The sequence below is a fragment of the Coptis chinensis genome, chromosome 3, assembly GCF_015680905.1.
Source record: "Coptis chinensis isolate HL-2020 chromosome 3, ASM1568090v1, whole genome shotgun sequence".
Lineage (NCBI taxonomy): Eukaryota > Viridiplantae > Streptophyta > Magnoliopsida > Ranunculales > Ranunculaceae > Coptis > Coptis chinensis.
This window is the reverse complement of record NC_141458.1, coordinates 86,088,997-86,111,519: the sequence shown is the minus strand read 5'-3', so window position 1 is coordinate 86,111,519 and position 22,523 is coordinate 86,088,997. Positions and strand designations below refer to the sequence as shown.

Here is a 22,523-nt window from a genome sequence, read left to right as displayed (position 1 = left end):
TCCCCCATCTGCCAAAAAAAAACTAAAAACTCTCATTATCACTTCCAAACTGAAAAAAAAAATCAACCCCTTCCAATTTTATTCAAAATCTTCAGCGGATTTCTTCTTCAATAATTGATTAAGGTATAAACCTTCGCTTGTTCCACACCACTTTGCGGTATACTAGTATAACTAGGAGGGTTGTGCTCTTTATGTTGTTTCTTGCAGCATTTTCATATGATTAGAAGCTATAAGCCAATGCCTAATTCAAGCTTCTTCAGAAAATTAGAAGATGGGTGAGAATGTTTCTGGTTTGGAAAGTGAAGTGAAGGATATAGATGTTAATAATGGGAGGAGAAATACCCAAGTGAAGTCACCCATATCTAAGAACTATTCTGTTAATAATAACATTTTCATATGATTAGAAGCTATAAGTCAATGCCTAATTCAAGCTTCTTCAGAAAATTAGAAGATGGCTGAGAATGTTTCTAGTTTGGAAAGTGAAGTGAAGGATATAAATGTTAATAATGGGAGGAGAAATACCCAAGTGAAGTCACCCATATCTAAGGAGTACTCTCGTAATAATAACTAGCTTTGTGCACGTGGCAAAACCACATTTTTTTAATGTTGAGTGGAGTGGAGCCCATAGGTTGACAAATTTTTTTTTTTTTTTTTAAGTGAAAATTTTATTCATAATGATAACAAATTTTACAAATAATTAGGACAAACATGCAACAAGCTACGCCGCAAGTCCTTTATAAATAACAAATCTTATCTTTCTAAAAACAAACTCGTTAGAACCAGCTGTCAATCCTGTCATAACGTTACTGTCCATAACTTTTTGAAGTCTCTTGAAGAGCTCAACAGACTGTTGTTCAAAGAAATCGAAAGTGTCGAAACTAAAACGGAATGAAACAATATTGGTTAGCCCTGCAAGCTTCCTCATGCTTCTCTATCTTTCTTGTCGTTGCTCTCTTAATTGCTTCTCCCACCTCAAAGCCACCATTTTCCAACTCTACCAACAGAGAGACTCCAGTTATATCATATATATATATATATATATATATATATATATATATATATATATATATATATATATATATATATATTTTAAAAAAGACATACAACTTTGCCCTTGCAATTGATGATATTAATAATTTGAAATTGTGATGGGTAAGCTTTTCTACTGACACAAAGGCCCCACTAACACGACACGATTGACAAATAAAAACAAATTTTAGAATTGCAAAATTATATTTATATTCTTAAAAAAAAAAAAACCCTGTGAAATTACACTTCTGCCACCATGACAGAAACAGAATCTACTGTTGTTCGCACCCCAGATTTTTTATACTGTTTAGATTAGAAAATGAAGGGTGGTCTAACAGTGATAATATAAGAGAACCAGTGAACCCCTTGACCTCTAAGAAGACCTTTAGTACTATCCACAGAAATAGTCCTAACCATATATTCTCCCCGAAATGTTGAACCGCTTCCAAAAACCAATCGGATCGAATTATCCAAAACTTCAAGCGCAGTCAAAATAGGTGGCAACCCTTCACTGAATCTAACATCAACAACAGCACCAATAACTTGATCTCACCAGCTTTATACGAAGATCAAAGTCACTAGCATTGCCTCCACTCATCACTGGTTACTATTATCATATTATGAGAAACGAAATTGTAATAAACTAGTTCTTCTACTGATGACGGACAAGTTATTGGTGTGGATACTAGTTTGAGGTTTCTTAAACTCCCCTCTATTTATGTAGTAGATCCCCACAATGGGTTTGTTCTTGTTTTGTTATGAGGATGAAATAGAGTTTAGTTTCAGACCAATCAAGTTTAAGGTGTATTATAATCCAATGGAAAAGGTGTAATAAAAATAATCATAAAAATAAATAAATAAATAAAAGTAGTGTTACAGTGATAAGAGAAGTAGTATTAAGAACCCGTTGACCTATAAGAAGACCTTCAGTAGCATCCATAGCAATATGCTTCCCCAAATGACGAGATGGGGTTTGGGTTTTTGAGGATATGAGTGTGGGTTTTGAAGATGAACGACGGGTGGCTGAGCGGAGTAGAGATGGCAGCACTTTTCTTGATGCCAACATTGCCTCAAATGAAAAGATAGTAGGTTTTCACTTTTCAGCTGTTGGAAATATTTTATGTTCACAAATTTTGGTCCAACGTGGAAATGATGTTTGCTTGCAGCCTACGAAACCTAGCAGCGTCCCATATCGAACGGGCCAAAAGCCCATAGTTTGGCCTAAATGAATATATCCACTAGTTGCACTCATGAATTAAATTGACCACTGCGGCCTGCATCAATGTAGGTCTACCTGAACCTCGATCTATTCTATTATATTCTACCTACAACTACAAGCTCATAATTCGTGTCAAAGGGGATATTCGAGTTCCAACATTAATACAAATCAATGTTGAAACTTGAACGTGAGATGATTGAGTCAAATAAAGGATCGCATGAGACTGAATGTGGGAGTTGATGAATGAGCTAAGTATCAATTCTTGAATCCAGATCCCATGCATGTGATCTTATTAATGTCCTGCCAATGTCAATAGTCTCATAAATGGTCTTGTTGTCTATGAATTCCCTTACAGGTAAGGTAAAAAGATGGAAGATAGTGAAATTAAAGTTTGTTGTCGATGCAAACTAGGGTCACTCTTATACAGGGGAGGTGGCATTAATGCACATGACCGTTGGCTATCATAATGAATCAAAATCATCAATTTCTCACAACGTGCATTGGCGCATTGCATTTGAACTTTTACCATGTTTGATGCAGAATACGTACACCTACTGCAGTGGTTACAGTGGTCTCAATTTACTGGGAAGTTGGTTAACCAACTAGCCAAAGTAGGTGGAGCATCACAGTCTAATAGATGCAAGGCAACTGGGCAACTGGGCAACTGAATTATCAAATTGTCATTTTCTTCCAATATATAATCTTTATTTTTGTCTTCTTCCACTATATGATTTTAGGATGTCATCCTTAAAGTTATGCAAATCAAGATGGTACCTTATAAATATTTGTTTCCACCACCCCCCCCGCCTGAGTGAAGTTCCAATTTGCATTGACACATATTCATGGTGAAGTTGCATCTTGCATGCACAAAAGTTGATATATCAGTTATATAGATATTTGAACTTTTATTAAGTTTCATGGATTAGGTGGTTTTAGACTTCTAGGTGTGAATTTATCATATTTATTGCTATTTTCCTTTGCATTTTTTTCTCAACATATAATGCTTGATTAATGAATTTATGAATGTGTTATGTTCCTTGTTTGAAAAAAGGCGCACACCGACAAGAAAAAAACACTATAACTTAATTCAATGACCAGACCTGTATGAATTAATTAATAAAGAAACCATTAAGAGCAACTGTAGACAAACTGAACAATACATGTCAGAAAGTCATTTCAACTACTACTCTGCTTTTTGTCTGTGGATCTGCAGCTCAAACGGAGGTAAGAAAACTCCAAAAAACCAAACAGTTTCATTCAACCAACATTCATTCAAACTACACTTTGGGATTGTGTTATTCCTTTGAGTTTCTTGTCAGGGTCTTGTTCTTTTTCTGGGTCTAAGCTAAAAAGAAAGAACACTTGTTAATCAAGTTTAATTGGAGTGAAAAAAACTTCAAAGCTGCTGTGTTCTTTTGGTTACTCTTAAATGTTTATGATTGATTTGAGTGCCTAACATTGTGTGTGTTCTGTTTCTGTATGATGATGTACAGAGGAGCTTTGGTTAAACCAGTAACAGTTAGCTGTTTTGAAAGCAGAGTTTGGCACATCCAAAATTTCAGGTTTGAGACTTTCCATGAAAGTGATGTTCTTCTAATTTGAAGCTTGTCTCAAATGTATCTATCTTTTTAAGTCAATGAAAATACCTCAGCTAGAAATTTATTCATTTTTCTTTTAACAGAGTATGGAATTGTTTTTTTTACCATGCCAAAAAATTTCATTAAGCCTATTACTTGGCAGCGACTCCTTGTATTTTTCTCCAAAACAGATCCAAAAGTTTTTTAGCGTGGATCTTGTTTGAAAATTTTCCTTAAAAAATTGAGGGAGGTCAGCTTAAGTGAATATATCTAATAAATTATACACTTGTGAAGCTTATATTCCTTGATATTTTGTAGTATCTGACCTTGTCAATGGAACTTTTTTGTTATAGAATATGCCTCAGGAAAGTCTGAGATCAGTTGTTTATCGCTCACTTGTCACTTGCGATGATCCCAATGGAGTCGTGGAGTATGAGACAATGAGAAAGTCCAAGAAAGGTTCCCGTAAGGAGCACAAGATTGAAAGATGTGGGACTTCGAACGACTCAAGTCGGTATTCTGCACACAAGGAAAAGGAGTTGTTCTCTAATGTAATCACAGAAGAACTGCATATTCCATCTCCTTTTCAGATATTGGAGGTCTCTAAAGGAGCACAGAAGCTAAACTTGATGATTGATACATGGTCGAAGGGACTTAGCTTTGATGAGCAATCTAAAGATATAGCAAGAGATTTGTTAAAAGGTGCTTTGGATCTTCAAGAGTCTTTAGTCATGCTTTCCAAGCTGCAAGAAGCTTCGAACTACATGAGTCAGATGAAGAAAAAACATGAATTGAAGTATGGAGGAATAGATGATATAGGTGTTGAAAGGAAGTATGCAGATCGTTTTGCTGAGAAAAATAAACATAATGAAATGCAGCGTGGGCATCTTTCTCTTGATGGATCCTCAAGGAAATCAGTTGAGGAACTCAAGAATGTGATTCGAGAGAGTCTTTCCAGGCAAAACCTGTTGTCATTCCCTTCAGAAGAAGAAAATAGTTCTTTCGGCACAAGGAAAATGTGTAATGTTTCAGACATTCCCTCTACTAGCTCAAGACAATCTTCAAACATTCACTCAAACAACTCTGCCTCCATGGATTGGTCAATTTGTACATCCAAGGAAATGAAGGCAAAACCTTCGAATGTGATTGCGAAGCTTATGGGCCTAGAAGACTTTCCTTCAAGTTCATCCCACCTAAAGAAACCTAAAAGTAAGAATAGCTTGGATCACAGGAGATGGATCTTCGATGCTGGAATGCCGAATGTAAGGCAGGCCTACTTTTTGAGACCAAAAGATGATCCCGATAGGAAAACACTTAAAGAGGTCATTGAGAGTATGCACTTTAAAGGACTTTTAAAGGGTACAGATATCAAAGGACTTAAGCTACAAACCGATAATTCTTGTGAGTCACGCTCAAGCTCAAAGCATAAGCTTGATGATGATATCCCACCAATAGTGCTCATTAAACCTCTGCATACTCCTTGTATAGAGAAGGAAGGTAGCTTTTTAAGAAATTCTAGTCGGGAAGAGAGTTACTTGTACAGTAACGTCAAACAGGAATTAAGAGATACTTTGAGCAAAAGGCTCAATCAAGGTGGACAACAAATGGAGCCAGAAGAGATGCACAACAGACTGGAAAAGAAAAAAGAGCCCCCCTCCATAACATTACATGACAATGTCAAAGCTTGGAATGCTGAGGAGATACTTATTGAAGTGCAAGAAAAGGAGACTCAATCAGAAAGATCTATCCAAGAAAAGAGATTTCAGAACTCTAGAGAAACAAGAAGGGAACAAGAAGTCAGAGAGCCAAAGACGAGGGTAAAAGCTACCTCTAAGCTGAAGCAGGGTAAAATTCCTATCAATCATAAATCAGAGGAAAAGGCAGCAACTGACAAGAAGGTTGACAAGGCGCAAAAGGTGTTACCAAGCAGCAAAGTTAAAGTGGAGAAGCAGAACGTGAAGTCCGTAACCATGTTAAGGTCTCAGGACCAGGTTAGAGCAACCTCTACAAAGTTAAGAAAGACCGACAATGGACCAATTATAGTTAAGAACCCGCAACGACAATGTACAACTCAGAATTCCGGCCCAGCTCCATTAATACAATCAACATCACAAGCTTCCATTGATCAGGCAAATAACAATGTGACAAGAAACGGTAAATCAATTGTGAGTATTCCTTGATCCTCAAACATTGTTCTACAATTCACTAGGAGACTATTTCAAAGCACTTTGGGAATAATTAACCTTTTTGTTCTAAAGTTAGATAAATTTTTTATGTGCAGCCGAATAAATTACTAGAACTTGACGACAGGGAAATCAACCAAACAAGCACAATAGAAGCTGTTTCCAACATGACTACTAGTGCTGGTATTGAGGACCAACTACCTGCTAGGGAAGATACAGAGCTCTCCATAATTCTCATTGAAGGTAAACACGTCCTGTTGATGATGACATTCTCTTCCTACAATCCGAAACATCAAAATGCACGTGTATAAACATCATAGGTATACATTTTCAAAGTTCATGTAGGTAACTGTTTTCCTTCAAATACCTCTTTAGCTTGTTCACCACTAATTCAAGTAGAACGAACTTTGAAGTCTGAAGATTGAGCTATTATCTTAAGAGAAGCTCAAAGTTTTTGATTGAATGATTGAGCTGATACAACATAATCTGAAGCATTCAGAATAATATATACGACCAGCCCAGCTCTTAAACGGACGTCCGTTTACGGATATGTTATATAGTGTCTTGCGCAGCTTATATAATGTCTTGCACTTATATAGTGTCATATATAAGCATAAATTAAAAAGTTAATAAGCGTAAATTAAAAAAGTTGTTCAAGACACTATATAAGCTGTTCACGACACTATATAAACTGTTCAAGACATATGTCCATAAACGGACTAATCCGTTGAAGAGCCGGGTTGTATATACGACATACCATATAAAGAAGGGACTTAGCTATCTACAAGACAATTATGAATGGTAGAATAGTCTGCTTATCAGTGTAGATGAAGTACGTACTAGTATCAACACTAGTTTACTAATCTGAATAATGAGGTTTTATTGTTTGTTCACATTTTGTATGTAGATCATGATGGGGAAAACCTGAGCTCTCTATGCGAAGAATCAACAGAAAACAGCCAGTATGATGGTAGCATTAACTCAGCAGAAGAACTAAAGCGACTTCTTGATCATAAAATCCAAATGGAAGAAGCGGACAAGAATGAAATCACTTTAAAGGGGTTGCTCTTGAGCTGTCCATCATTCCTCAGTTGTGCAGAAGATTATTTTGAACTTCACATGAATAGAAATGCTACCACTTATCAAACTATTTTGGTAGAAGATGTTGATATTATCAATACCAAACTACTATTGGACTGTGCAAATGAGCTTATGGAATGCAAAAGTCGCAGAATCTCTATTGGAAGTCATCGTGTGCCATGGACGCACATGGTAGCTCCAAGAATCAACATCTCTTTAATGCAGTTGCTCAAGGAGGTTTGTGATGGGATTGCCAAATTAAAACATTATACTAAGGCTAAGCTGGTTGATGATACTGCACCTCTAGACGGTGTTTGTAAATTGATAGAAAGGGATATCAAATGGAAGGAAAAAATGATGTGTGGTACCTGGGACTTGGACTGGGAGCACAGATTTTCCTTGAATGAAGCAACCCAGCTTGTAGGCGAACTAGAAAAACAAGTTTTGGATCAACTCATTGAAGAGATTATTGTAGATTTCCTCAACACATTGGTACAGCTGCAGCATTTCCAAACTTGCTAGTTCAAAGCTTGGATTTGCTGTGTCATACAAATAGCAGGTATACAGTTTGAAACTTCTGCCTAGGACTTTAAAGGGATACTACGAATGTCATACCAACAAAGATAATACTGGTTAATGTGTAATATATTTCTTTTTTAACATATATTCACTGGGGTTCGCTTGTTTTATTACATCAGAAATTTAGCAATGCAGTGGCCCAAACATATCAGTCTTTCAGGCAAATCATCATATGCCAATTTTTATTAGCGAAAAAACGAGATAGAGAAATTGGACCTTGTCAGTACGGATCTTGAGTTGGAGCAAACTATCAAAAGGCGACGGAAAGTTTTCAATGCGGACCTCAAGGACGCTCTTCTGGGATTTCCATCCCTGTACGTTCGACCGATTTCTATTGTTTTTGCCTACACCAGAGGAAGAACTTAACTCTAGAGGGCACCTCCTACCTAGAACCAAACCTCCTCATAATAGAAAGACTCGTCAGAATCATGTGGCGGGCCATTGCCAATATTGAATGTGTTCACCATATATGAAAACAAGACTACTTGAATTCATACATAATAAAAATAAGGGTGGGTGAACCCCACTAGATTACCCCCCTAGATGAGCCAAATAGGAAAGTTTCCCCAAAAATTTTTTGTGTGTATTTAGGGAAATTAGGGTCTTCCCCCTAAATACACACAAAAAAAAAGTCAAAGTGGACACAGGCAGAAATAGCCTTCAGAATATTTTGAACCTAAGAAAGAGAAAGTAATGGCTTGGTCAGTTCCAAAAACACAAGTGTTGAATTTAAACACACACCACTTCCACAGCTTTCGGTAAGCGCTTCAAGTCTACACCAGCTGACATTGATAAGATTATATCAGTTGAACTTCCAGACAAAAATGATGACCCGTTGTTATATGAAATTGGCATAGACAACATGATTCACAGTCCATGTGGAGAGCTAGACAAGAATTCACCTTGCATGAACGAACGAAAATGTACCAGACTTTATCCAAAAGAATTCTGCGAAGAAACTACATTCGATGACAAGGGATTTGCAAAGTACATGAGAAGACCAGGTAGAACGGCTACAAAAAATGGAAGAAGAAGACTTTCACCGTTGATAATGATGGGTTGTTCCTTATAATCCAAACTCTTTCAAAGAAATATGGAGCACACATCAACGTGGAGTTACGAATAGAAGTCGAATGGTCAAGTATCTCTTCAAATACTTGAGCAAAGGTCAAGATAGATCCATCTTTGTTGTTGTTGAGACCGATACCAATGTTGAAAACACGTAAACCGAAGAAACAATAATACAAGTTGATGAAATTCAAAGATTCTTAGGACTGCCGGTATGTATCCGCACATGAAGCTTGCTTGGAGATTATTTGGATACGATATCCAATATCGATACCCACCTGCTGAGAGACTACCATTTCATCTTGAAGGTGAACATACGGTGTTCTATCATGACGATGACAACACGATGAAGTCATCACCCGTGAAAGTGCAAAGAAAACCAAATTCTGAGAGTGGATGCGCTATAACCAATTACATGAAGATGGTAGACACCGAGGGTATGTTGATTTCCCATTAAAATTTGTTTGGGTTGATTCTTTTAAATGTTGGCAAAGACGACGAAAGGAGTAAAAATCGGAAGGATCTTTTATGCACATCCGACATCGCTTAACGGTTTTATTTGTGAATGGTATTAAATGTTCAAAAGGTGCAACGTCATATAAAGATCTCCAACTGTCCAACGGCAAGGTGTATGAGGATTTCAAATCAACGTGTTTTGCACTTGGACCGCTGCAAAATGACGATGAATGGAACGATGCAATCGTTGAAGCAAGTCAATGGGCTAGTAGTACTTCCTTGAGGCGGTTTATTTTGACACTATTAGTTTTCGTGAGGTGATTGAACCTTTGGTTCTATGGAACAAACATTGGGAGTTGTTTACGCGACATCTTGGACAAAAGAAAGAACTTCGAGCAAATGACGGGATCTGATTTTAACACCAAGAGCTTAGAAACCATCTTGTTGCCGATCGAGATTGATGATTTACTTAAACAAGTCAACCGTCAACTGAAGGATTTTAAGATACCGTTCAAAGATATGAGGTCAGAACCTAGAGACCCAGATAGACTCATCACGGAAGAACAAGACTATAGTCACAATGAAATGCACCGACAATTTCATGAAATGCAAAACTGCCTGAATCATGACCAGAGGACTATATATGATGAAATTATAAATGCAGTCAATACAAACTTAGGTGGGTTTATTTTGTCTATGGAGGAGGAGGGACTGGCAAGACATTCCTCTACAATACCATACTGACCCAACTGCGGTCACAAGGGAAAATAGCCATTGCAGTTGCTTCTTCGGGAATAGCGGCTCTACTTTTCCGTGGGAAAGACAAAGACATTCAAGATTTAAAATCCCAATAGAAATTGATGAGTACTCAACCTGCAATATAAGTCAAAACACCATGATGGCCAGACTTATTCAACGAGCTGATCTTATAGTATGGGACGAAGCTCCTATGACCCACAGGCATGATTTTGAGGCAGTAGACAAGACGCTGAAAGATCTAATGGGCAAAGAAAATGAAAACAAGATCTTTGGAGGTAAAATTATTCTGCTAGGGGGAGATTTCAGGCAGATTTTACCCGTCATTCCAAGAGGTACAAGGGAAATAATAATTTCTTCATCGATAAACAGATCACATATTTGGCAGCATTGCAAAGTCTTCAAGCTAACTAGAAACATGCGCTTAAAGAATGTGCATTCTTCATTGGCGTCAGATTTCAGCAAGTGGGTATTAGACCTCGGAGAAGGAAACTTACCTGGCATTTCCATATTCGAAGGTAAAGAAAAAAATTGGATCCAAATTCCTAATGATCTTCTTATTCCGCCTAGCGATGACAACATAAGTGATATCGTGTCAAGTATTTACAAAGATTTACCATCAAAATACATGGATGACAACTACTTCAGAGATAGATGTATTTTGTCGCCTACAAACGAGTCTGTAGATGATATCAACTCCCACACCCTGTCTTCTTTCGAGGGACAAATGCGTGAGTACTTCAGCGCCGATTCAATAAGCTCCATATCTGAAAATATTGAAGAACAAAGATGCATATACCAGTTGAATTTCTTAACACAATTAAAGGATCTGGTCTTCCAAACCACAAGCTGGAGTTGAAACTTGGCACGCCAATCATGCTCATTAGAAACATAAACCAAAGCCTTGGTCTTTGTAATGGAACCAGACTTATTGTTATTCAACTAGCTCCAAAGGTCATTAGAGCAAAAATTATAACAGGGAGCAACATTGGCGGGGAAACTGATATACCAAGGATAGAGACAACTTATAAGTGCACTAACTGGCCTTTCAGTTTGAAGAGAATACAGTTTCCAATAAAGATTTGTTTCGCAATGACAATAAATAAAAGTCAAGGACAGACATTGAAGCATGTGGGGGTATACTTGCCTAAGCCAGTTTTCAGTCATGGACAACTATACGTTGCAGTATCACGAACAACTACAAGATCAGGACTGAAATTCCTAATCAAGAAAAATGGTGATGAACCAGAAGGATACACTCAGAACATTGTCTACAAAGAAGCATTCAACAATTTACAATGAGGTAAAAAAAAAAAATATTAGTTTAATCTCAAATTTTCATTTTTTTAACTTCGTATAGAGCGAATTACTTATTAACTGATTAATTTTTTTATCCTATTGCAGTGTAGAGGACCAGCAGCTACTATGGAGACATTATTCACATTCGCCATTTTTTTTATATTCTCTTTTGTTCTTTATTGGAATATACACACCCATTTTCTATATATGCCAAGTGTTTGAAATCACTACGGTTTACTACTTCGTTGGACATACATTTGTTTTCCTTTTATATTTATTTTTTAGTTAATTATATTAACTTTGAAAAGATAATCTCCTACTTATCTGTTCTCGGTCGATCTACTTGCAGCATTTAGACATGACAACTCATTACAATTTGATAAAGCAAGCCACCAAGTAAGTTAGGAATTTGAAGCTCAGAGTAAGAATTGATAAAAGCTGGGACCACTATCTGGTTGGAAATGAAACATTGTTAAGTAAGGATATGATCCTTATTGACGAAAAAGTAAGTACCACACTTATTCAACATCTTTTTTTATCACTTTAAGATTTATATCCATTATTTTTTTCATTCATACAGGGTGACCAAATTAATGCGTCTATACCTATGGAGATCTATCCACAGTTTAAGGAAAAAGTTCAAGATGGTTCAGTGGTACATTTGGAAAAATTCACTGTTAAAAACGTTAGGTCTTACTGTCCCGTGAACAATAAAAACAAGATAACATTTGAGAAGTATACTACCATGAGGAATATTTCAGATGAAACATCAATTCCACGACAACTATTCAGCTTTGTCGATTTCAAGAAATTAGCCCTACGTGATAAGCAAGACGAATTTCTTACTGGTAATTCTAACATTTTTTTTTCAAATTACATTAGTTTGTTTATTGGTAAAATTTTCATAGGCTTACCAATAAAGTTTGCCTTATTCAGATGTCATTGGTTTCTACAACAACATCGGTGAATTGCAAAAAAATGTTCACACAAGAATGGGACAGTCAGATAAAAAATCAATCTACATTGATAATGAGAGGTATGTTTTTTCTTATTAATGATACTCTACTATTTAATAAACCAACTAATCACCAATGGTATATTTTTAACTCTGTTTCCTTATTTGTTGTTAGAATGGAATGCCTGGAAATTACTTTCTGGGGAGATCGGGTTAAACAAATACCACAAGTCCTAACAAAAAATGGCCCAAGAGATATTATAACTGTGACTTCAACAACAGTCAGATTGTTCTCAGGTACATCTATCTAAATATGTACATTCAATAAATTTGAGTGATATGTGCTAATGTACAAAGTTATTGGGCTTCAGGTAAATATGTACTACAAGCAACACCAACACAAAGGTGTATATAAACCTGGAAACAGATGATGCTCATACTTTAAAAAATAGGTAACAATTACTTATTTCATAGGAAAAAATCATGTACATACTTTAAAGTTTATGACATATCTCTCATGTAAAATGCAGTTCAAACAATCCACGGGCGGAGTTGCCAATTTCCAGAAAAAGGCCATCTACCTATGCAACAGAGGCAATTCAAGTAAAAAATTTAGAAGAAATTGATACATTGCTAATGAGTACTTCATCAGTGGTAACTTCCTACCTTTATCCAAGTTCATGTGTAATTCTTCTTTTCAATTATTGTTTGACTGTTTAACAAAATTTGAAATTATCAATGTATAGGGGAAAAGGTACAAATTTAAAGCAAAAATATCAGATATTGACAACAAATACAACTGGCATTACAATTGTTGTGAAAGCGACCAGTGCAGAAGAAAGGTAAAACTAAAATATCCAGAATGGTGGTGTGACTATTGTTCCATTTCAATGAAAGAACCAACAAAAAGGTATTGAAACAAATATTATTAAATAAATTACAAATATTATCATAGAGACTAAAGTAATTACATTCTATGCAGGTACAAAGTCCAATTTGAAATAGAATATTCAACATGCAAAAAGTTGATAACAGCGTTTGATGATGATGCCGAATATTTGTTGCAACGTCCTTTGGATGAACTGTTGAAAATTGAGAAACAGGTATTAATTAGCTTTAACTCTTTAAAATTACATTTATTTACAAAAAATCTCGCACGATGATATTAAAATATTCTATGCAGAAAATGGCTTCACTTGGTTTTACGAAATATTAGAAGAACCAATTGGCAAGGAATATGAATTTGAAGTCGAATAACAAAGTACAACCGTGAAAATGGAAAAGATAGCTCATTAACCGTCTCAAAAATAGACAAAATTGAAAAGGTAAGTACAAATTTTATTGTTGCTTATAATGCATTGTTAAAATTTTACTTCATTGCAGTTTATTGCCTAAGCAAGTCTGTGGAACTTTAGCTTCCTTTCATACCCCCAAGAATAGTCATAGCTAATGTTTCGCTCTACTACTAACCTATCTTAAAAACAGGGCATCAAAATCATCAAACAAGAGGATGAAGAACCAAATGCCAAAAAACAATGTGTAGAAATTCAGGTAACATACTCATTCTCTAATACTTGGAAATAAAATATTGAAATAATAACTAATTATGAGATTTAAAATTATTCTTACTGCAGGATTGATTGAATTCATAAGGCTTCTCATCAATAGAATCATGACGTAAACGAAGGAGTGTGAGACAACATACGAAAATACACTCAAGTTATATGTTGAAGTTGCTTTAATTATATATTTTTCTTATTTAAAGGGATATTATACATACATTAAACTCATTATTTGCTCATTGTCTTCCACTTAATTGAAAGTTCTTTACGATCTAATAGTGGTACTGCTGAAGGTTTGCTTATTTAAACATCTTTCAAAATTTATATGTCAAGCTTAGAAATATCTATTTGATTAGTTTAATGGGGATAGTGTGCTTACAGTCTTTAGTTTATCTATGCAAAGACGCAAGAGTAGGTACTATGGTACTTTTGTGATAGGGAGATTTGGCGAGTCTATGGAATTCCACTTGAATTGAGGGGATTGTAGTTGGCAAAGTTGGAAGTGAAGGGATGGTTGTTGAAATGGTTGCTGGGATGGTGGGCAGTGAAATGGATGATATGGGTGTTGAAAGCGGCGGATAAAGCCGGGTATAAGACACCTTCTCCTATTCAGATGGCGGCGATACCACTTAGGTTGCAGCAGAGAGATGTGATTGGGATTGCGAAAACTGGGTCAGGTAAAACTACTGCTTTTGTACTTCCTATGTTGACTTATATATCTAGATTGCCACCTATGAGTGAGGAAAATGAGGCTGAGGGGTCCTTATGCTGTTGTTATAGTTCCTACTAGAGAACTTCTAAAACAAAGTTTGGTATTAAGGAACATACCTCTGAAAGTGTTAAAGAAGCAGATTTTTGTTTTTTCTGCCGTATGGATGTAATGGTTGAAATCGCCCTTCTGAGGTCATTGGACCCTGAATATTGGTTTTCCAACTAAAAATGATTTCATCTGCTGACTGTTATGAGTCTTGAGGATACTTACTGGAGCAAATTAAACATTCGAATCACAGACTACTGTCACCTTCACATATCATTGATTTATCACCTGGATACCATGCTAGATAGTTTCCAACTCCAATTCTGAGTTACGTCGACTTTACTCTATATGTGTTTGTCGAGCTGGAGAAAACAATGGACCGCCATAATCCCGGCGGGGACTCATGCCCGCAAGCTTCAAGGTTCGTGATCTTGTTCCACTTGATGGTGATGAGTTTGCAACGGAAAAAGTTTTGGATCCTGACTTTGGAGAAGCAGCAATTGGTCGTGTTACTCCAATTGATTCTGGTAAACTATGTTTCAGCAATTCTTCTCGAGTAAGGTTTTAAAGATAGTAACATATACTAAATAACAATCTACGTAACATTAGGATTATGGTGGATTATTCTGCTATATCAGATCTTTCTGTTCAGGAGAGAATTGACTGTTCTCTGCCCGACACTCCATGCATTGAGCTTCCTGGGGCTCCCTCTATATCAGCCATTGCCTCTAAAAATTCTAAAGATTAGGACTGATATCCTTTGAAGAATGCACTATAGTTAGTCGTTGACATTGTTAAAGGGGATACTGGATATTCCCAACGGTTGCAGTAATATTGTATCTCGTAGTCAATTTGAAAAGAATCCTTGGCACCGCATCTCACTTACAAACATAAAAAGGTTATATGAATATCCCAAAAGATCATTTTGCCTATGTGCTAGCAACAACTAAGAGGATCCATCACTTAATGTCTCACCTATTAATTTATGTTAAGAGTGTATCTTTTACTATGTCTAGACCAATAAGTTTTCTACCCTTACCAATTGAAAAGAAGAAGAGTCGTAAAACCTTCCTCTTCCGGCACATGAATCTACTTAGGTGCTGTGAACAACATCTGTCATGTATCTTACAGTTCTAATCATCTTATGGTCTTTAAAATCATAATTGTTGGATGAGATGACATGTTATCCAACTGTACTAGCTTCTTGGTTAGAATATGATGTAGGCATGACTCTCATTATGCTATGTGTAGCAAATGTGTGAGGATGGTTACGTGTTGGTACTGACTGTTTCTAACAAAAAAAATTTCGTTGGATTTCCTGAACACTCAGTATCGGTAGCATGAGAGACCTCAGTAGGAAAATTGTTAGTTCATCCTCTTGCAGCTATTACTATGGTTGAAATAATTTGCATTCAACAAGAAAATGTGATCAAATTTCTGATTTTTGCTCAAGCGTTTGGAAGATGACAATGAGACCAGAACTATGTATATGGCCATATGAATGAGTTCAAATACAGCAAATTTACTCATGTTGTCAGCAAACATGCGTCATAAATAACACAACGTGAATGGAGAAAACAAAACTCAACATTTTACACCGCCATAAAAGCAAATCTTCAACCCCACAATCTAATAAGGTGCCTCTCTGACACAACGTTCTCTACATGTCAAAAGTGGTTCTCAGAGACAGAGACCAACATACTGCTTCCACTAACGCCAAGATCATTAGTCCATCAGCTTCACTTGCTGAGACCTCCTACATTGTACATATCGCTACAACTAACGCTAAGGCCAACAGCTTTAGTTACCTTGAATTTTTTAGCCACTCCAAGATAAACCACTGCAACTGAAAATGCCAACATGATCCCTGAAACACTTTTTTGATAAAATCCCTAAAATACACTGGTTGAAAAGTTGAACACGTCTGCACTGGCTACTTTCGATAAACCAGTGCGAACCACGGTTCGCATACTAGTATTAGAACAATTAGTCTCCCTGATGTACGAGAATTTCAAACTATCAAGACAAATAATGCCGTCTAACAGGAAGATGCATCGAGATCAAATTAAGGTAAGAATGTATTATAGATTGAAGACTAGATGCACGACTGCACGTACGAGTTTCTGTACATATACAATTAAAAAAAAAAAGAGACAAACTTTGGCGACTGGATTAGTAAATGCATACTGGAGATATCAATTTGGTTAAAACGAAATAACCAGAACTTTATCTGTGTATAATAATAATTATGTTCCCGTTCGCAGACCTTTGCCACACTTGCAACCTCGTGTACCAATACAAAATACAACACATGAATGTAATCGATCAACTCTTAAACTACACAGCTCCCGATCTCTGCACAGGTCAGCAATTAATTTCAATTCTCCACTCTTAAAGCTAGTCATAAATCATAATAGAAGTATAGAACAATTGATTTTCATGATGTATGAGAACGTCCAAAAAGTCATGGCCCTCATGAATATCTGATCTCAAGGGAAAAAGACAAATGTCGTCTAACAAGCTAGAAGCTCTCGAGAGTAAGAGTAGGATAATGCACCAAACACGGCACACTGATTGAGTGAACCAACTCCCATATATAATTCAGTTTATTCTGTAAAACAAAAACCAGTAATTCATGATAAGAAACAATTGCAATATACGGAGATTCATCTAGCTCTACTGTTCTATCTCACTCTCCTTACTTTTCTCTCTCTAGGTCTAGTCCTCCCTTCATCATAAAAAGCACCCTCCTTTTCTCTCCTTCCCTTTTTCTCTTTATACCACTATCCCTTTTCATTCCAGCCATCCATCTGTGCATCTATCTCGCGTCTTTTTTTTTCTCCATATGTAGAGTTACCGTACAGTAATTATGAGTCCACGATCTGATCCTGTGCACCACACCTCTGCAGCGTATGTTACTTCGGGTTCATCTCACCACTGATCTCCAATACTTCGAATCCTACCACCACAGATGCCCCCTCTCGAGTCCGCGATCCCAAGGCGATCAGGGGGTCGAGAGTCCCGGCTCCCACCCTTTCTACTGGTCGCGGTCTAACCCTTCATCTGCCTCACTGGCCACACGCGATCGACACGTGCATGAGGACAGCGTCCCTTCGAGTTCTGTGCATCCACATGTCACCTTTTAGCATGCTCTTTTCGGTGCCCCCTCGATTTCAACACCACCAAATTACAATTTTGCCCCTCCCCTTATAAAAGCCCGCTCAATCTTCCTCCTCTCTCATTCAGACCCTCCCTCTTCCCCTCGCGTTTCTTTTTCCTCTCTACTCATTCTTTTGTTTTTGTTTCTCCGATTGGTGGCGCTGCTGCTCCTTGTGCTTTTCCCACTGCTAGTGCTCCGATACCTTACTGATTTTTCACCTTTTCAGGTTGATCCATCTGAGGCCCCCTCCACCTCAGGGCAACACTTTGCTCTTCCTCTGCCTCCGCCTCGTAGTCATAGACCTAATTTAGAGGTGGTCAAGGCCGCTTACGACATTCCCGCTGATGTTATTCTGGAACACGTGCCTGACCTAACCTACTTCCCACACTTAGTCCCTTACAAACCGGGGTGTCTGCTAGCCACGGTTGTGCAGATCGTCGCTGAACTCCGCTTCCCCTTAACTCTCCTGGATGTCGAGATATGCAACCACTTCAACATCCCTCCTTGCCAAGGCATTGGCAACTTCTGGAGAGTCATGTACGCCGCGAACCATTACAATAAATCCGGGGTGCCCAAAATAACATGTCGCGATATGATTGCTCATTATTACATAAAAAAGAGCACCAAAGATGTCAATGTAGGTTATCATTCTTTCCGTGTCTGTCCTAGGAAACAATCATTCGTCCTTCGTGTCACCACTTCGGACAAGATGTGGCATCACTATCCACTGTATGTATCTGGAAACTTTCTATCTGCGGATCTCCCCCCCTGAATTGACTCTTAATCATCTCGCCTTTCTGCCCAGTGGTGAGTCCCTTTAGCATCCTTCCCCTTGTATGCGCAGTCTGCGGTATGAAACCTAATTTTGTGAGTTCCTTGTACAGGTTAGAAACCTGACTTGAAGTAGCGAATCTACACCGACGTGACTGTACCTCCACCATTTTTCAGAAGCTCCGCGACCTAGGATCTTCTCAACCCACGGTCCTCGGAATTGACCCCACCACCAGCATTCCGCTGTTATCTGACCCTCAACTACAGACCATCGGAGGCTATAACGCCCCTTTTTATCGTCCACCTCCCCCCAAAGAACGAAAGCCTCGGGCTTCTCCCCCTCCTGTGAAAAGGCCTCGAACCAAGAAACACCGCCACTCCAAAACTGTTAATCGCGGCCTCCCACCAAACTTTCTCAACTCCCCTTCAGACTCTGCTACCATTCCTTCTTACAAATCCCTCATTACTTGGGAGGATCAGTACCTATCCACTCACTCCCCTTTCGTGGATTCTCCCGATTCTGAAATGGACATCTCGAAGAGAAAACTGTTCGACAGTGACTCCGATGATGATGCCATGACTGAGATCATTCCCTCTACTACTATCCAATCTTCACCTGGACCGCCTCTCAAGCGTCCGCGGACTTCTGTGTCCGACGAGCCAAACTCTACTGTGAACGCTACGGTCCCCGCTGCCCCCACTCCTCCCGCTCACCCAGCTTAGCGGCCTGGCAAGGAGCAGGTGAGTAAATCTGGCAAGGAGTCTCTAACCCCGTGAATGACCTTTCGCCTCTACTTTCAAGGTCCGGTCCGCGATCATCGTTAACATCGGTGACTCGGCCTTGGAGAATCCCGCAGTGGCCTCATCCCTATTCTATGGGTCCCTCCTCCTTAAAGACATTGCTTATGCGGAAAGGGACTCGTTTGATCAACACATGACTTCTTTCTATACTGGCTAGGAGAAGGTACTCTTCCCTCCTAACTTTATCTTTATTCGCATCTATTCTTGGTTGTCTTAACCTTCTTCTTCATCCTTGGTGAGCCTGGATATCTCCTATATGATCCGCGGGCTATTTGGCGCTAGATCCAAAATGGAATCCCTGGAGAAGGAAGTCGCCCGCCTTGAGAAGCTGAAGGAGACATACTCCCGCCTCCAACAAGACTTAGAGGCCGCGGCATTGGAAAAGCTCAAAGCTCAGGATGAGCTCAAGAATGCTGAGGCCTCCCACCAAGATTACAAGGACAGTGTTAATGACCGCCTGAGCCATCAGCGTGAAACCCTCCTTCAAAGAAGACACCGGGCCGTGGTCGCCCCTCTCCGGCAAAGATCGAGGACAACACCAAGCGGCCCTACTCCAACAACACCAGTCTGACATGGATAAACTCTAAGAGCGTTTCAAAGCACTGGCAGAAAAATGGGTGGCCAAAAAGATTAAGGAAGAATATGATTGCCTTATCAAGGAGGGTCGTTTACTTCCAGAGACACCTGCCCCCGCTGTCGGGTTAGAGATTGCTATGATCCCCACGGATCCCGTCTCCGCTACTGAGGTCCCGGCGTCTTTGGATATCACGGCCCAGGTTGATGTGGCCATTGAAGTAGCTACAGATGCCGCGATTGAGGAAGTTGTGGAGACAGTGATTAATGAAAATGTTTAAGTGTTACATTTTGTGTCTCTTTACTTTAATCCCAGTAATTCTTTGGTGATTCACTGTGTATTTTGCTACCATATGTTTAAGGGGTGTCAAGTATTTGGCCCTTTACTCATTTATCTGCTTTACTCTTTGATTGACTATTTAATGGAAGTTAATCTTGTTTGCACAGTGTTTGGACTGTACTGTATAACCTCCTTCTCTTGAGGGCAACTTAATTTGCCCTCACCTATAACCCTAAACACTACTCTTGCCCTGGGAGGACTCGCTTTTGGCCCCTCATTTATCCGCTTTACTCTTTGATCTATTTAATGGAAGTTAAACCGAGGCAACTCACCTTGCCCCAGTTCGATTCGGACCTCATGTCCGTGAAAGGGGCAACTCGGCTTGCCCCTAATTCGATTTGGACCTCATGTCCGTGAAGGGGCAACTAACTCATCTTGCCCCTGTTCGACTTGGACCTCACGTCCATGAAGGGCTCTTCCTCCTCGCTGTACTTGATCGGATGTTAAGTCTTTCACTACTAGTAGTATTACTCTCTCAAAAGTGTCATTGTATTATATATTTACAAATAGCTCAAGTCTCTTGAACTAGACTCACACTACATTCAAGTGTAAAATTTCTTCAATAGTCTCACGTTCCACGGCCACTCTATCAATTTCCCTTCCACATTCTACAGCTTGTAAGTGCCTGCTCCTCCAGTATCCACCACGGTATAGGGCCCCTCCAAATTTGGACCCAACTGTCCATCATTCACCCTCTTAGTGCTAGGAGTTACTCTGCGGAGCACGGAGTCTCCCACTTGAAATTGCCACGGTTTCACTCTCTTGTTATACTGCCTCTGCAGGCGTCTGTGATACTCTTCCAACCTGATCCACGCGGAGTCCCTTCTCTCCTCTACCAGATTCAAATCCCTTGACAGTATGCCCCAGTTCGAACCCTCCTCAACAGCCCTTGTCCGAGTTGTGGATGCCACCATTTCTAACGGAATCATTGCCTCTATGCCATAAGCTAATGATAATGGAGTCTCCCTTATGGTGGTCCGCGGGGTAGTTCGGTAAGCCCACAATACATGATTCAACTCATTGACCCATCCCCTTTCTTATCTTCCAATTTTCTCTTGAGATTGTTCATTATGGTTTTATTAGAAGATTCAGCCTGTCTGTTGCCCTCTGGATTGTATGGGGCCGAGAACCCCTATTTCACATGATATGCCTGTAGAAAATCTTTCACCTTGGACCCTGTGAATTGGGTTCCATTGTCCGCGATGATGGCATATGGCAACCTAAATCTGCATATGATATTTTCCCATAGGAACTTGATCACCTACTCATCTTTTATCTGTTGCAGCGGCACGGCCTCTATCCACTTGGTGAAGTAATCGGTGGCTGCTAGCATGTATCTCCTCTTGCCACTAGCCATGGGCAGCGGCCCCACTATATCCATGGCCCAAATAGCGAACAGTTAAGGACTAGACACGTTATGCAGTGGCCCGGCTGGTGCAAATATCAATTAAGAGAACCTCTGGCATTTCACATTTCATAGCAAACTCCACTGCATCTCTTTTCATATGGGGCCAAAAGTATCCCTGAGTTAACAATCAGTGTGTCGTGGTTCTTCCCGCTGAATGGCTCCCACAATCTCCCCCATGTAGTTATGCCAGTACATCCTGAGCCAACCTCGGCCAAAGACATTTCAGTAATGGCCCATCAAAATTCTTACGATACAACTCTCCACCCAACAAAGTGTATCTATGTGAAGTCTGTTCTAATCTTCTATTCTCTTTCTTATCGTTCACCTCTCCCCGGCCAAAAAGTGCTTGATAGGATCCATCAACCAACCCTCCTCTTCCGCGGTATGAAACACCTCTTTCGGCTCCTCAGTACTCGGTTTTACCAACCTCCCAACCGTGATAGTTCTATCTTTAGACCCCAGTATTGTCGTGACCACATATGCCAGGGCATCTGCATGTCAGTTCTCACCGCGGCCCAAATGCACGAACCTGATCTTTGTGAATTTCGCAGCCTGTCTGTGTAGTACTTCAAAATATCTCGCCATTCGAGGGCACCGTGCAACAAAACCACCATTTGCTTGGCACACCACTAAGTTTGAATCTAAATACACCGTCAATTCCTTCACCCCCAAATTCTCAGCCATTCTCAAACGCGCTATCACAGCCTCATATTCCGATTCATTGTTAGATGCCGCGAATCCTAGCTTCATAGTTTGCTCTATTATGTTGTTATCCGGTGTAACTAACATGACACCTATTCCGCTGCTTGCATCTGTCGCTGAACCATCCGCAAACACTCTCCATCCATTCCTCTCATCACATGGATCTAGAAGGTCCTGCTCCATATCTCGTTCGGGTTCCATGAGCATCTCTTCCCCCCAGGTGGGATCCTCTGTCGGGAATTCCGCTA

The 22,523-nt window shown here is 39.1% G+C and overlaps 3 protein-coding genes and 2 long non-coding RNA genes across 5 annotated transcripts; 4 read left to right on the top strand and 1 right to left on the bottom strand.

The window, feature by feature from the left end:
* Positions 1 to 637: 637 nt before the first annotated feature.
* LOC147511307 (uncharacterized) lies at positions 638 to 2,176 on the bottom strand. Its single transcript, XR_015216973.1, has 2 exons — positions 1,942 to 2,176; positions 638 to 994 (listed from the first exon to the last, which is right to left on the bottom strand). It is a non-coding gene; the product is annotated as an uncharacterized LOC147511307 (long non-coding RNA).
* Positions 2,177 to 3,355: 1,179 nt separating this feature from the next.
* LOC147511306 (uncharacterized) lies at positions 3,356 to 7,813 on the top strand. The gene is made up of 5 exons (XM_086603012.1): positions 3,356 to 3,472; positions 3,742 to 3,810; positions 4,179 to 5,990; positions 6,107 to 6,251; positions 6,916 to 7,813. Exons 3-5 carry the CDS (start codon positions 4,182 to 4,184, stop codon positions 7,608 to 7,610), a joined length of 2,649 nt encoding a protein of 882 aa, XP_086459138.1. The 5' UTR covers positions 3,356 to 3,472; positions 3,742 to 3,810; positions 4,179 to 4,181; the 3' UTR covers positions 7,611 to 7,813.
* Positions 7,814 to 10,089: 2,276 nt separating this feature from the next.
* Positions 10,090 to 11,249, top strand: LOC147511305 (uncharacterized). The gene is made up of 2 exons (XM_086598422.1): positions 10,090 to 10,678; positions 10,774 to 11,249. Exons 1-2 carry the CDS (start codon positions 10,090 to 10,092, stop codon positions 11,247 to 11,249), a joined length of 1,065 nt encoding a protein of 354 aa, XP_086454548.1.
* Positions 11,250 to 11,435: 186 nt separating this feature from the next.
* Positions 11,436 to 12,512, top strand: LOC147511304 (replication factor A protein 1-like). Its single transcript, XM_086598421.1, has 4 exons — positions 11,436 to 11,751; positions 11,827 to 12,094; positions 12,183 to 12,282; positions 12,377 to 12,512. Exons 1-4 carry the CDS (start codon positions 11,731 to 11,733, stop codon positions 12,510 to 12,512), a joined length of 525 nt encoding a protein of 174 aa, XP_086454547.1. The 5' UTR covers positions 11,436 to 11,730.
* A 958-nt stretch (positions 12,513 to 13,470) lies between these two features.
* On the top strand, positions 13,471 to 13,902 carry LOC147511303 (uncharacterized). The gene is made up of 3 exons (XR_015216972.1): positions 13,471 to 13,526; positions 13,687 to 13,752; positions 13,836 to 13,902. It is a non-coding gene; the product is annotated as an uncharacterized LOC147511303 (long non-coding RNA).
* The last annotated feature ends 8,621 nt before the right edge of the window (positions 13,903 to 22,523 follow it).

What these genes read in the sequence shown, in the direction of transcription:
- LOC147511306 (XM_086603012.1), top strand. Translation starts at nt 4,182, where the DNA reads ATGCCTCAGGAAAGTCTGAGATCAGTTGTTTATCGCTCACTTGTCACT. An exon ending in CAAGAAACGGTAAATCAATT is followed by an intron (nt 5,991 to 6,106) that starts GTGAGTATTCCT and finishes TTTTATGTGCAG; the next exon opens with CCGAATAAATTACTAGAACT. An exon ending in CTCCATAATTCTCATTGAAG is followed by an intron (nt 6,252 to 6,915) that starts GTAAACACGTCC and finishes TTTTGTATGTAG; the next exon opens with ATCATGATGGGGAAAACCTG.
- LOC147511304 (XM_086598421.1), top strand. Translation starts at nt 11,731, where the DNA reads ATGATCCTTATTGACGAAAAA. An exon ending in TGATCCTTATTGACGAAAAA is followed by an intron (nt 11,752 to 11,826) that starts GTAAGTACCACA and finishes TCATTCATACAG; the next exon opens with GGTGACCAAATTAATGCGTC. An exon ending in ATCTACATTGATAATGAGAG is followed by an intron (nt 12,283 to 12,376) that starts GTATGTTTTTTC and finishes ATTTGTTGTTAG; the next exon opens with AATGGAATGCCTGGAAATTA.
- LOC147511305 (XM_086598422.1), top strand. Translation starts at nt 10,090, where the DNA reads ATGGCCAGACTTATTCAACGAGCTGATCTTATAGTATGGGACGAAGCT. An exon ending in TTCTTTCGAGGGACAAATGC is followed by an intron (nt 10,679 to 10,773) that starts GTGAGTACTTCA and finishes ACACAATTAAAG; the next exon opens with GATCTGGTCTTCCAAACCAC.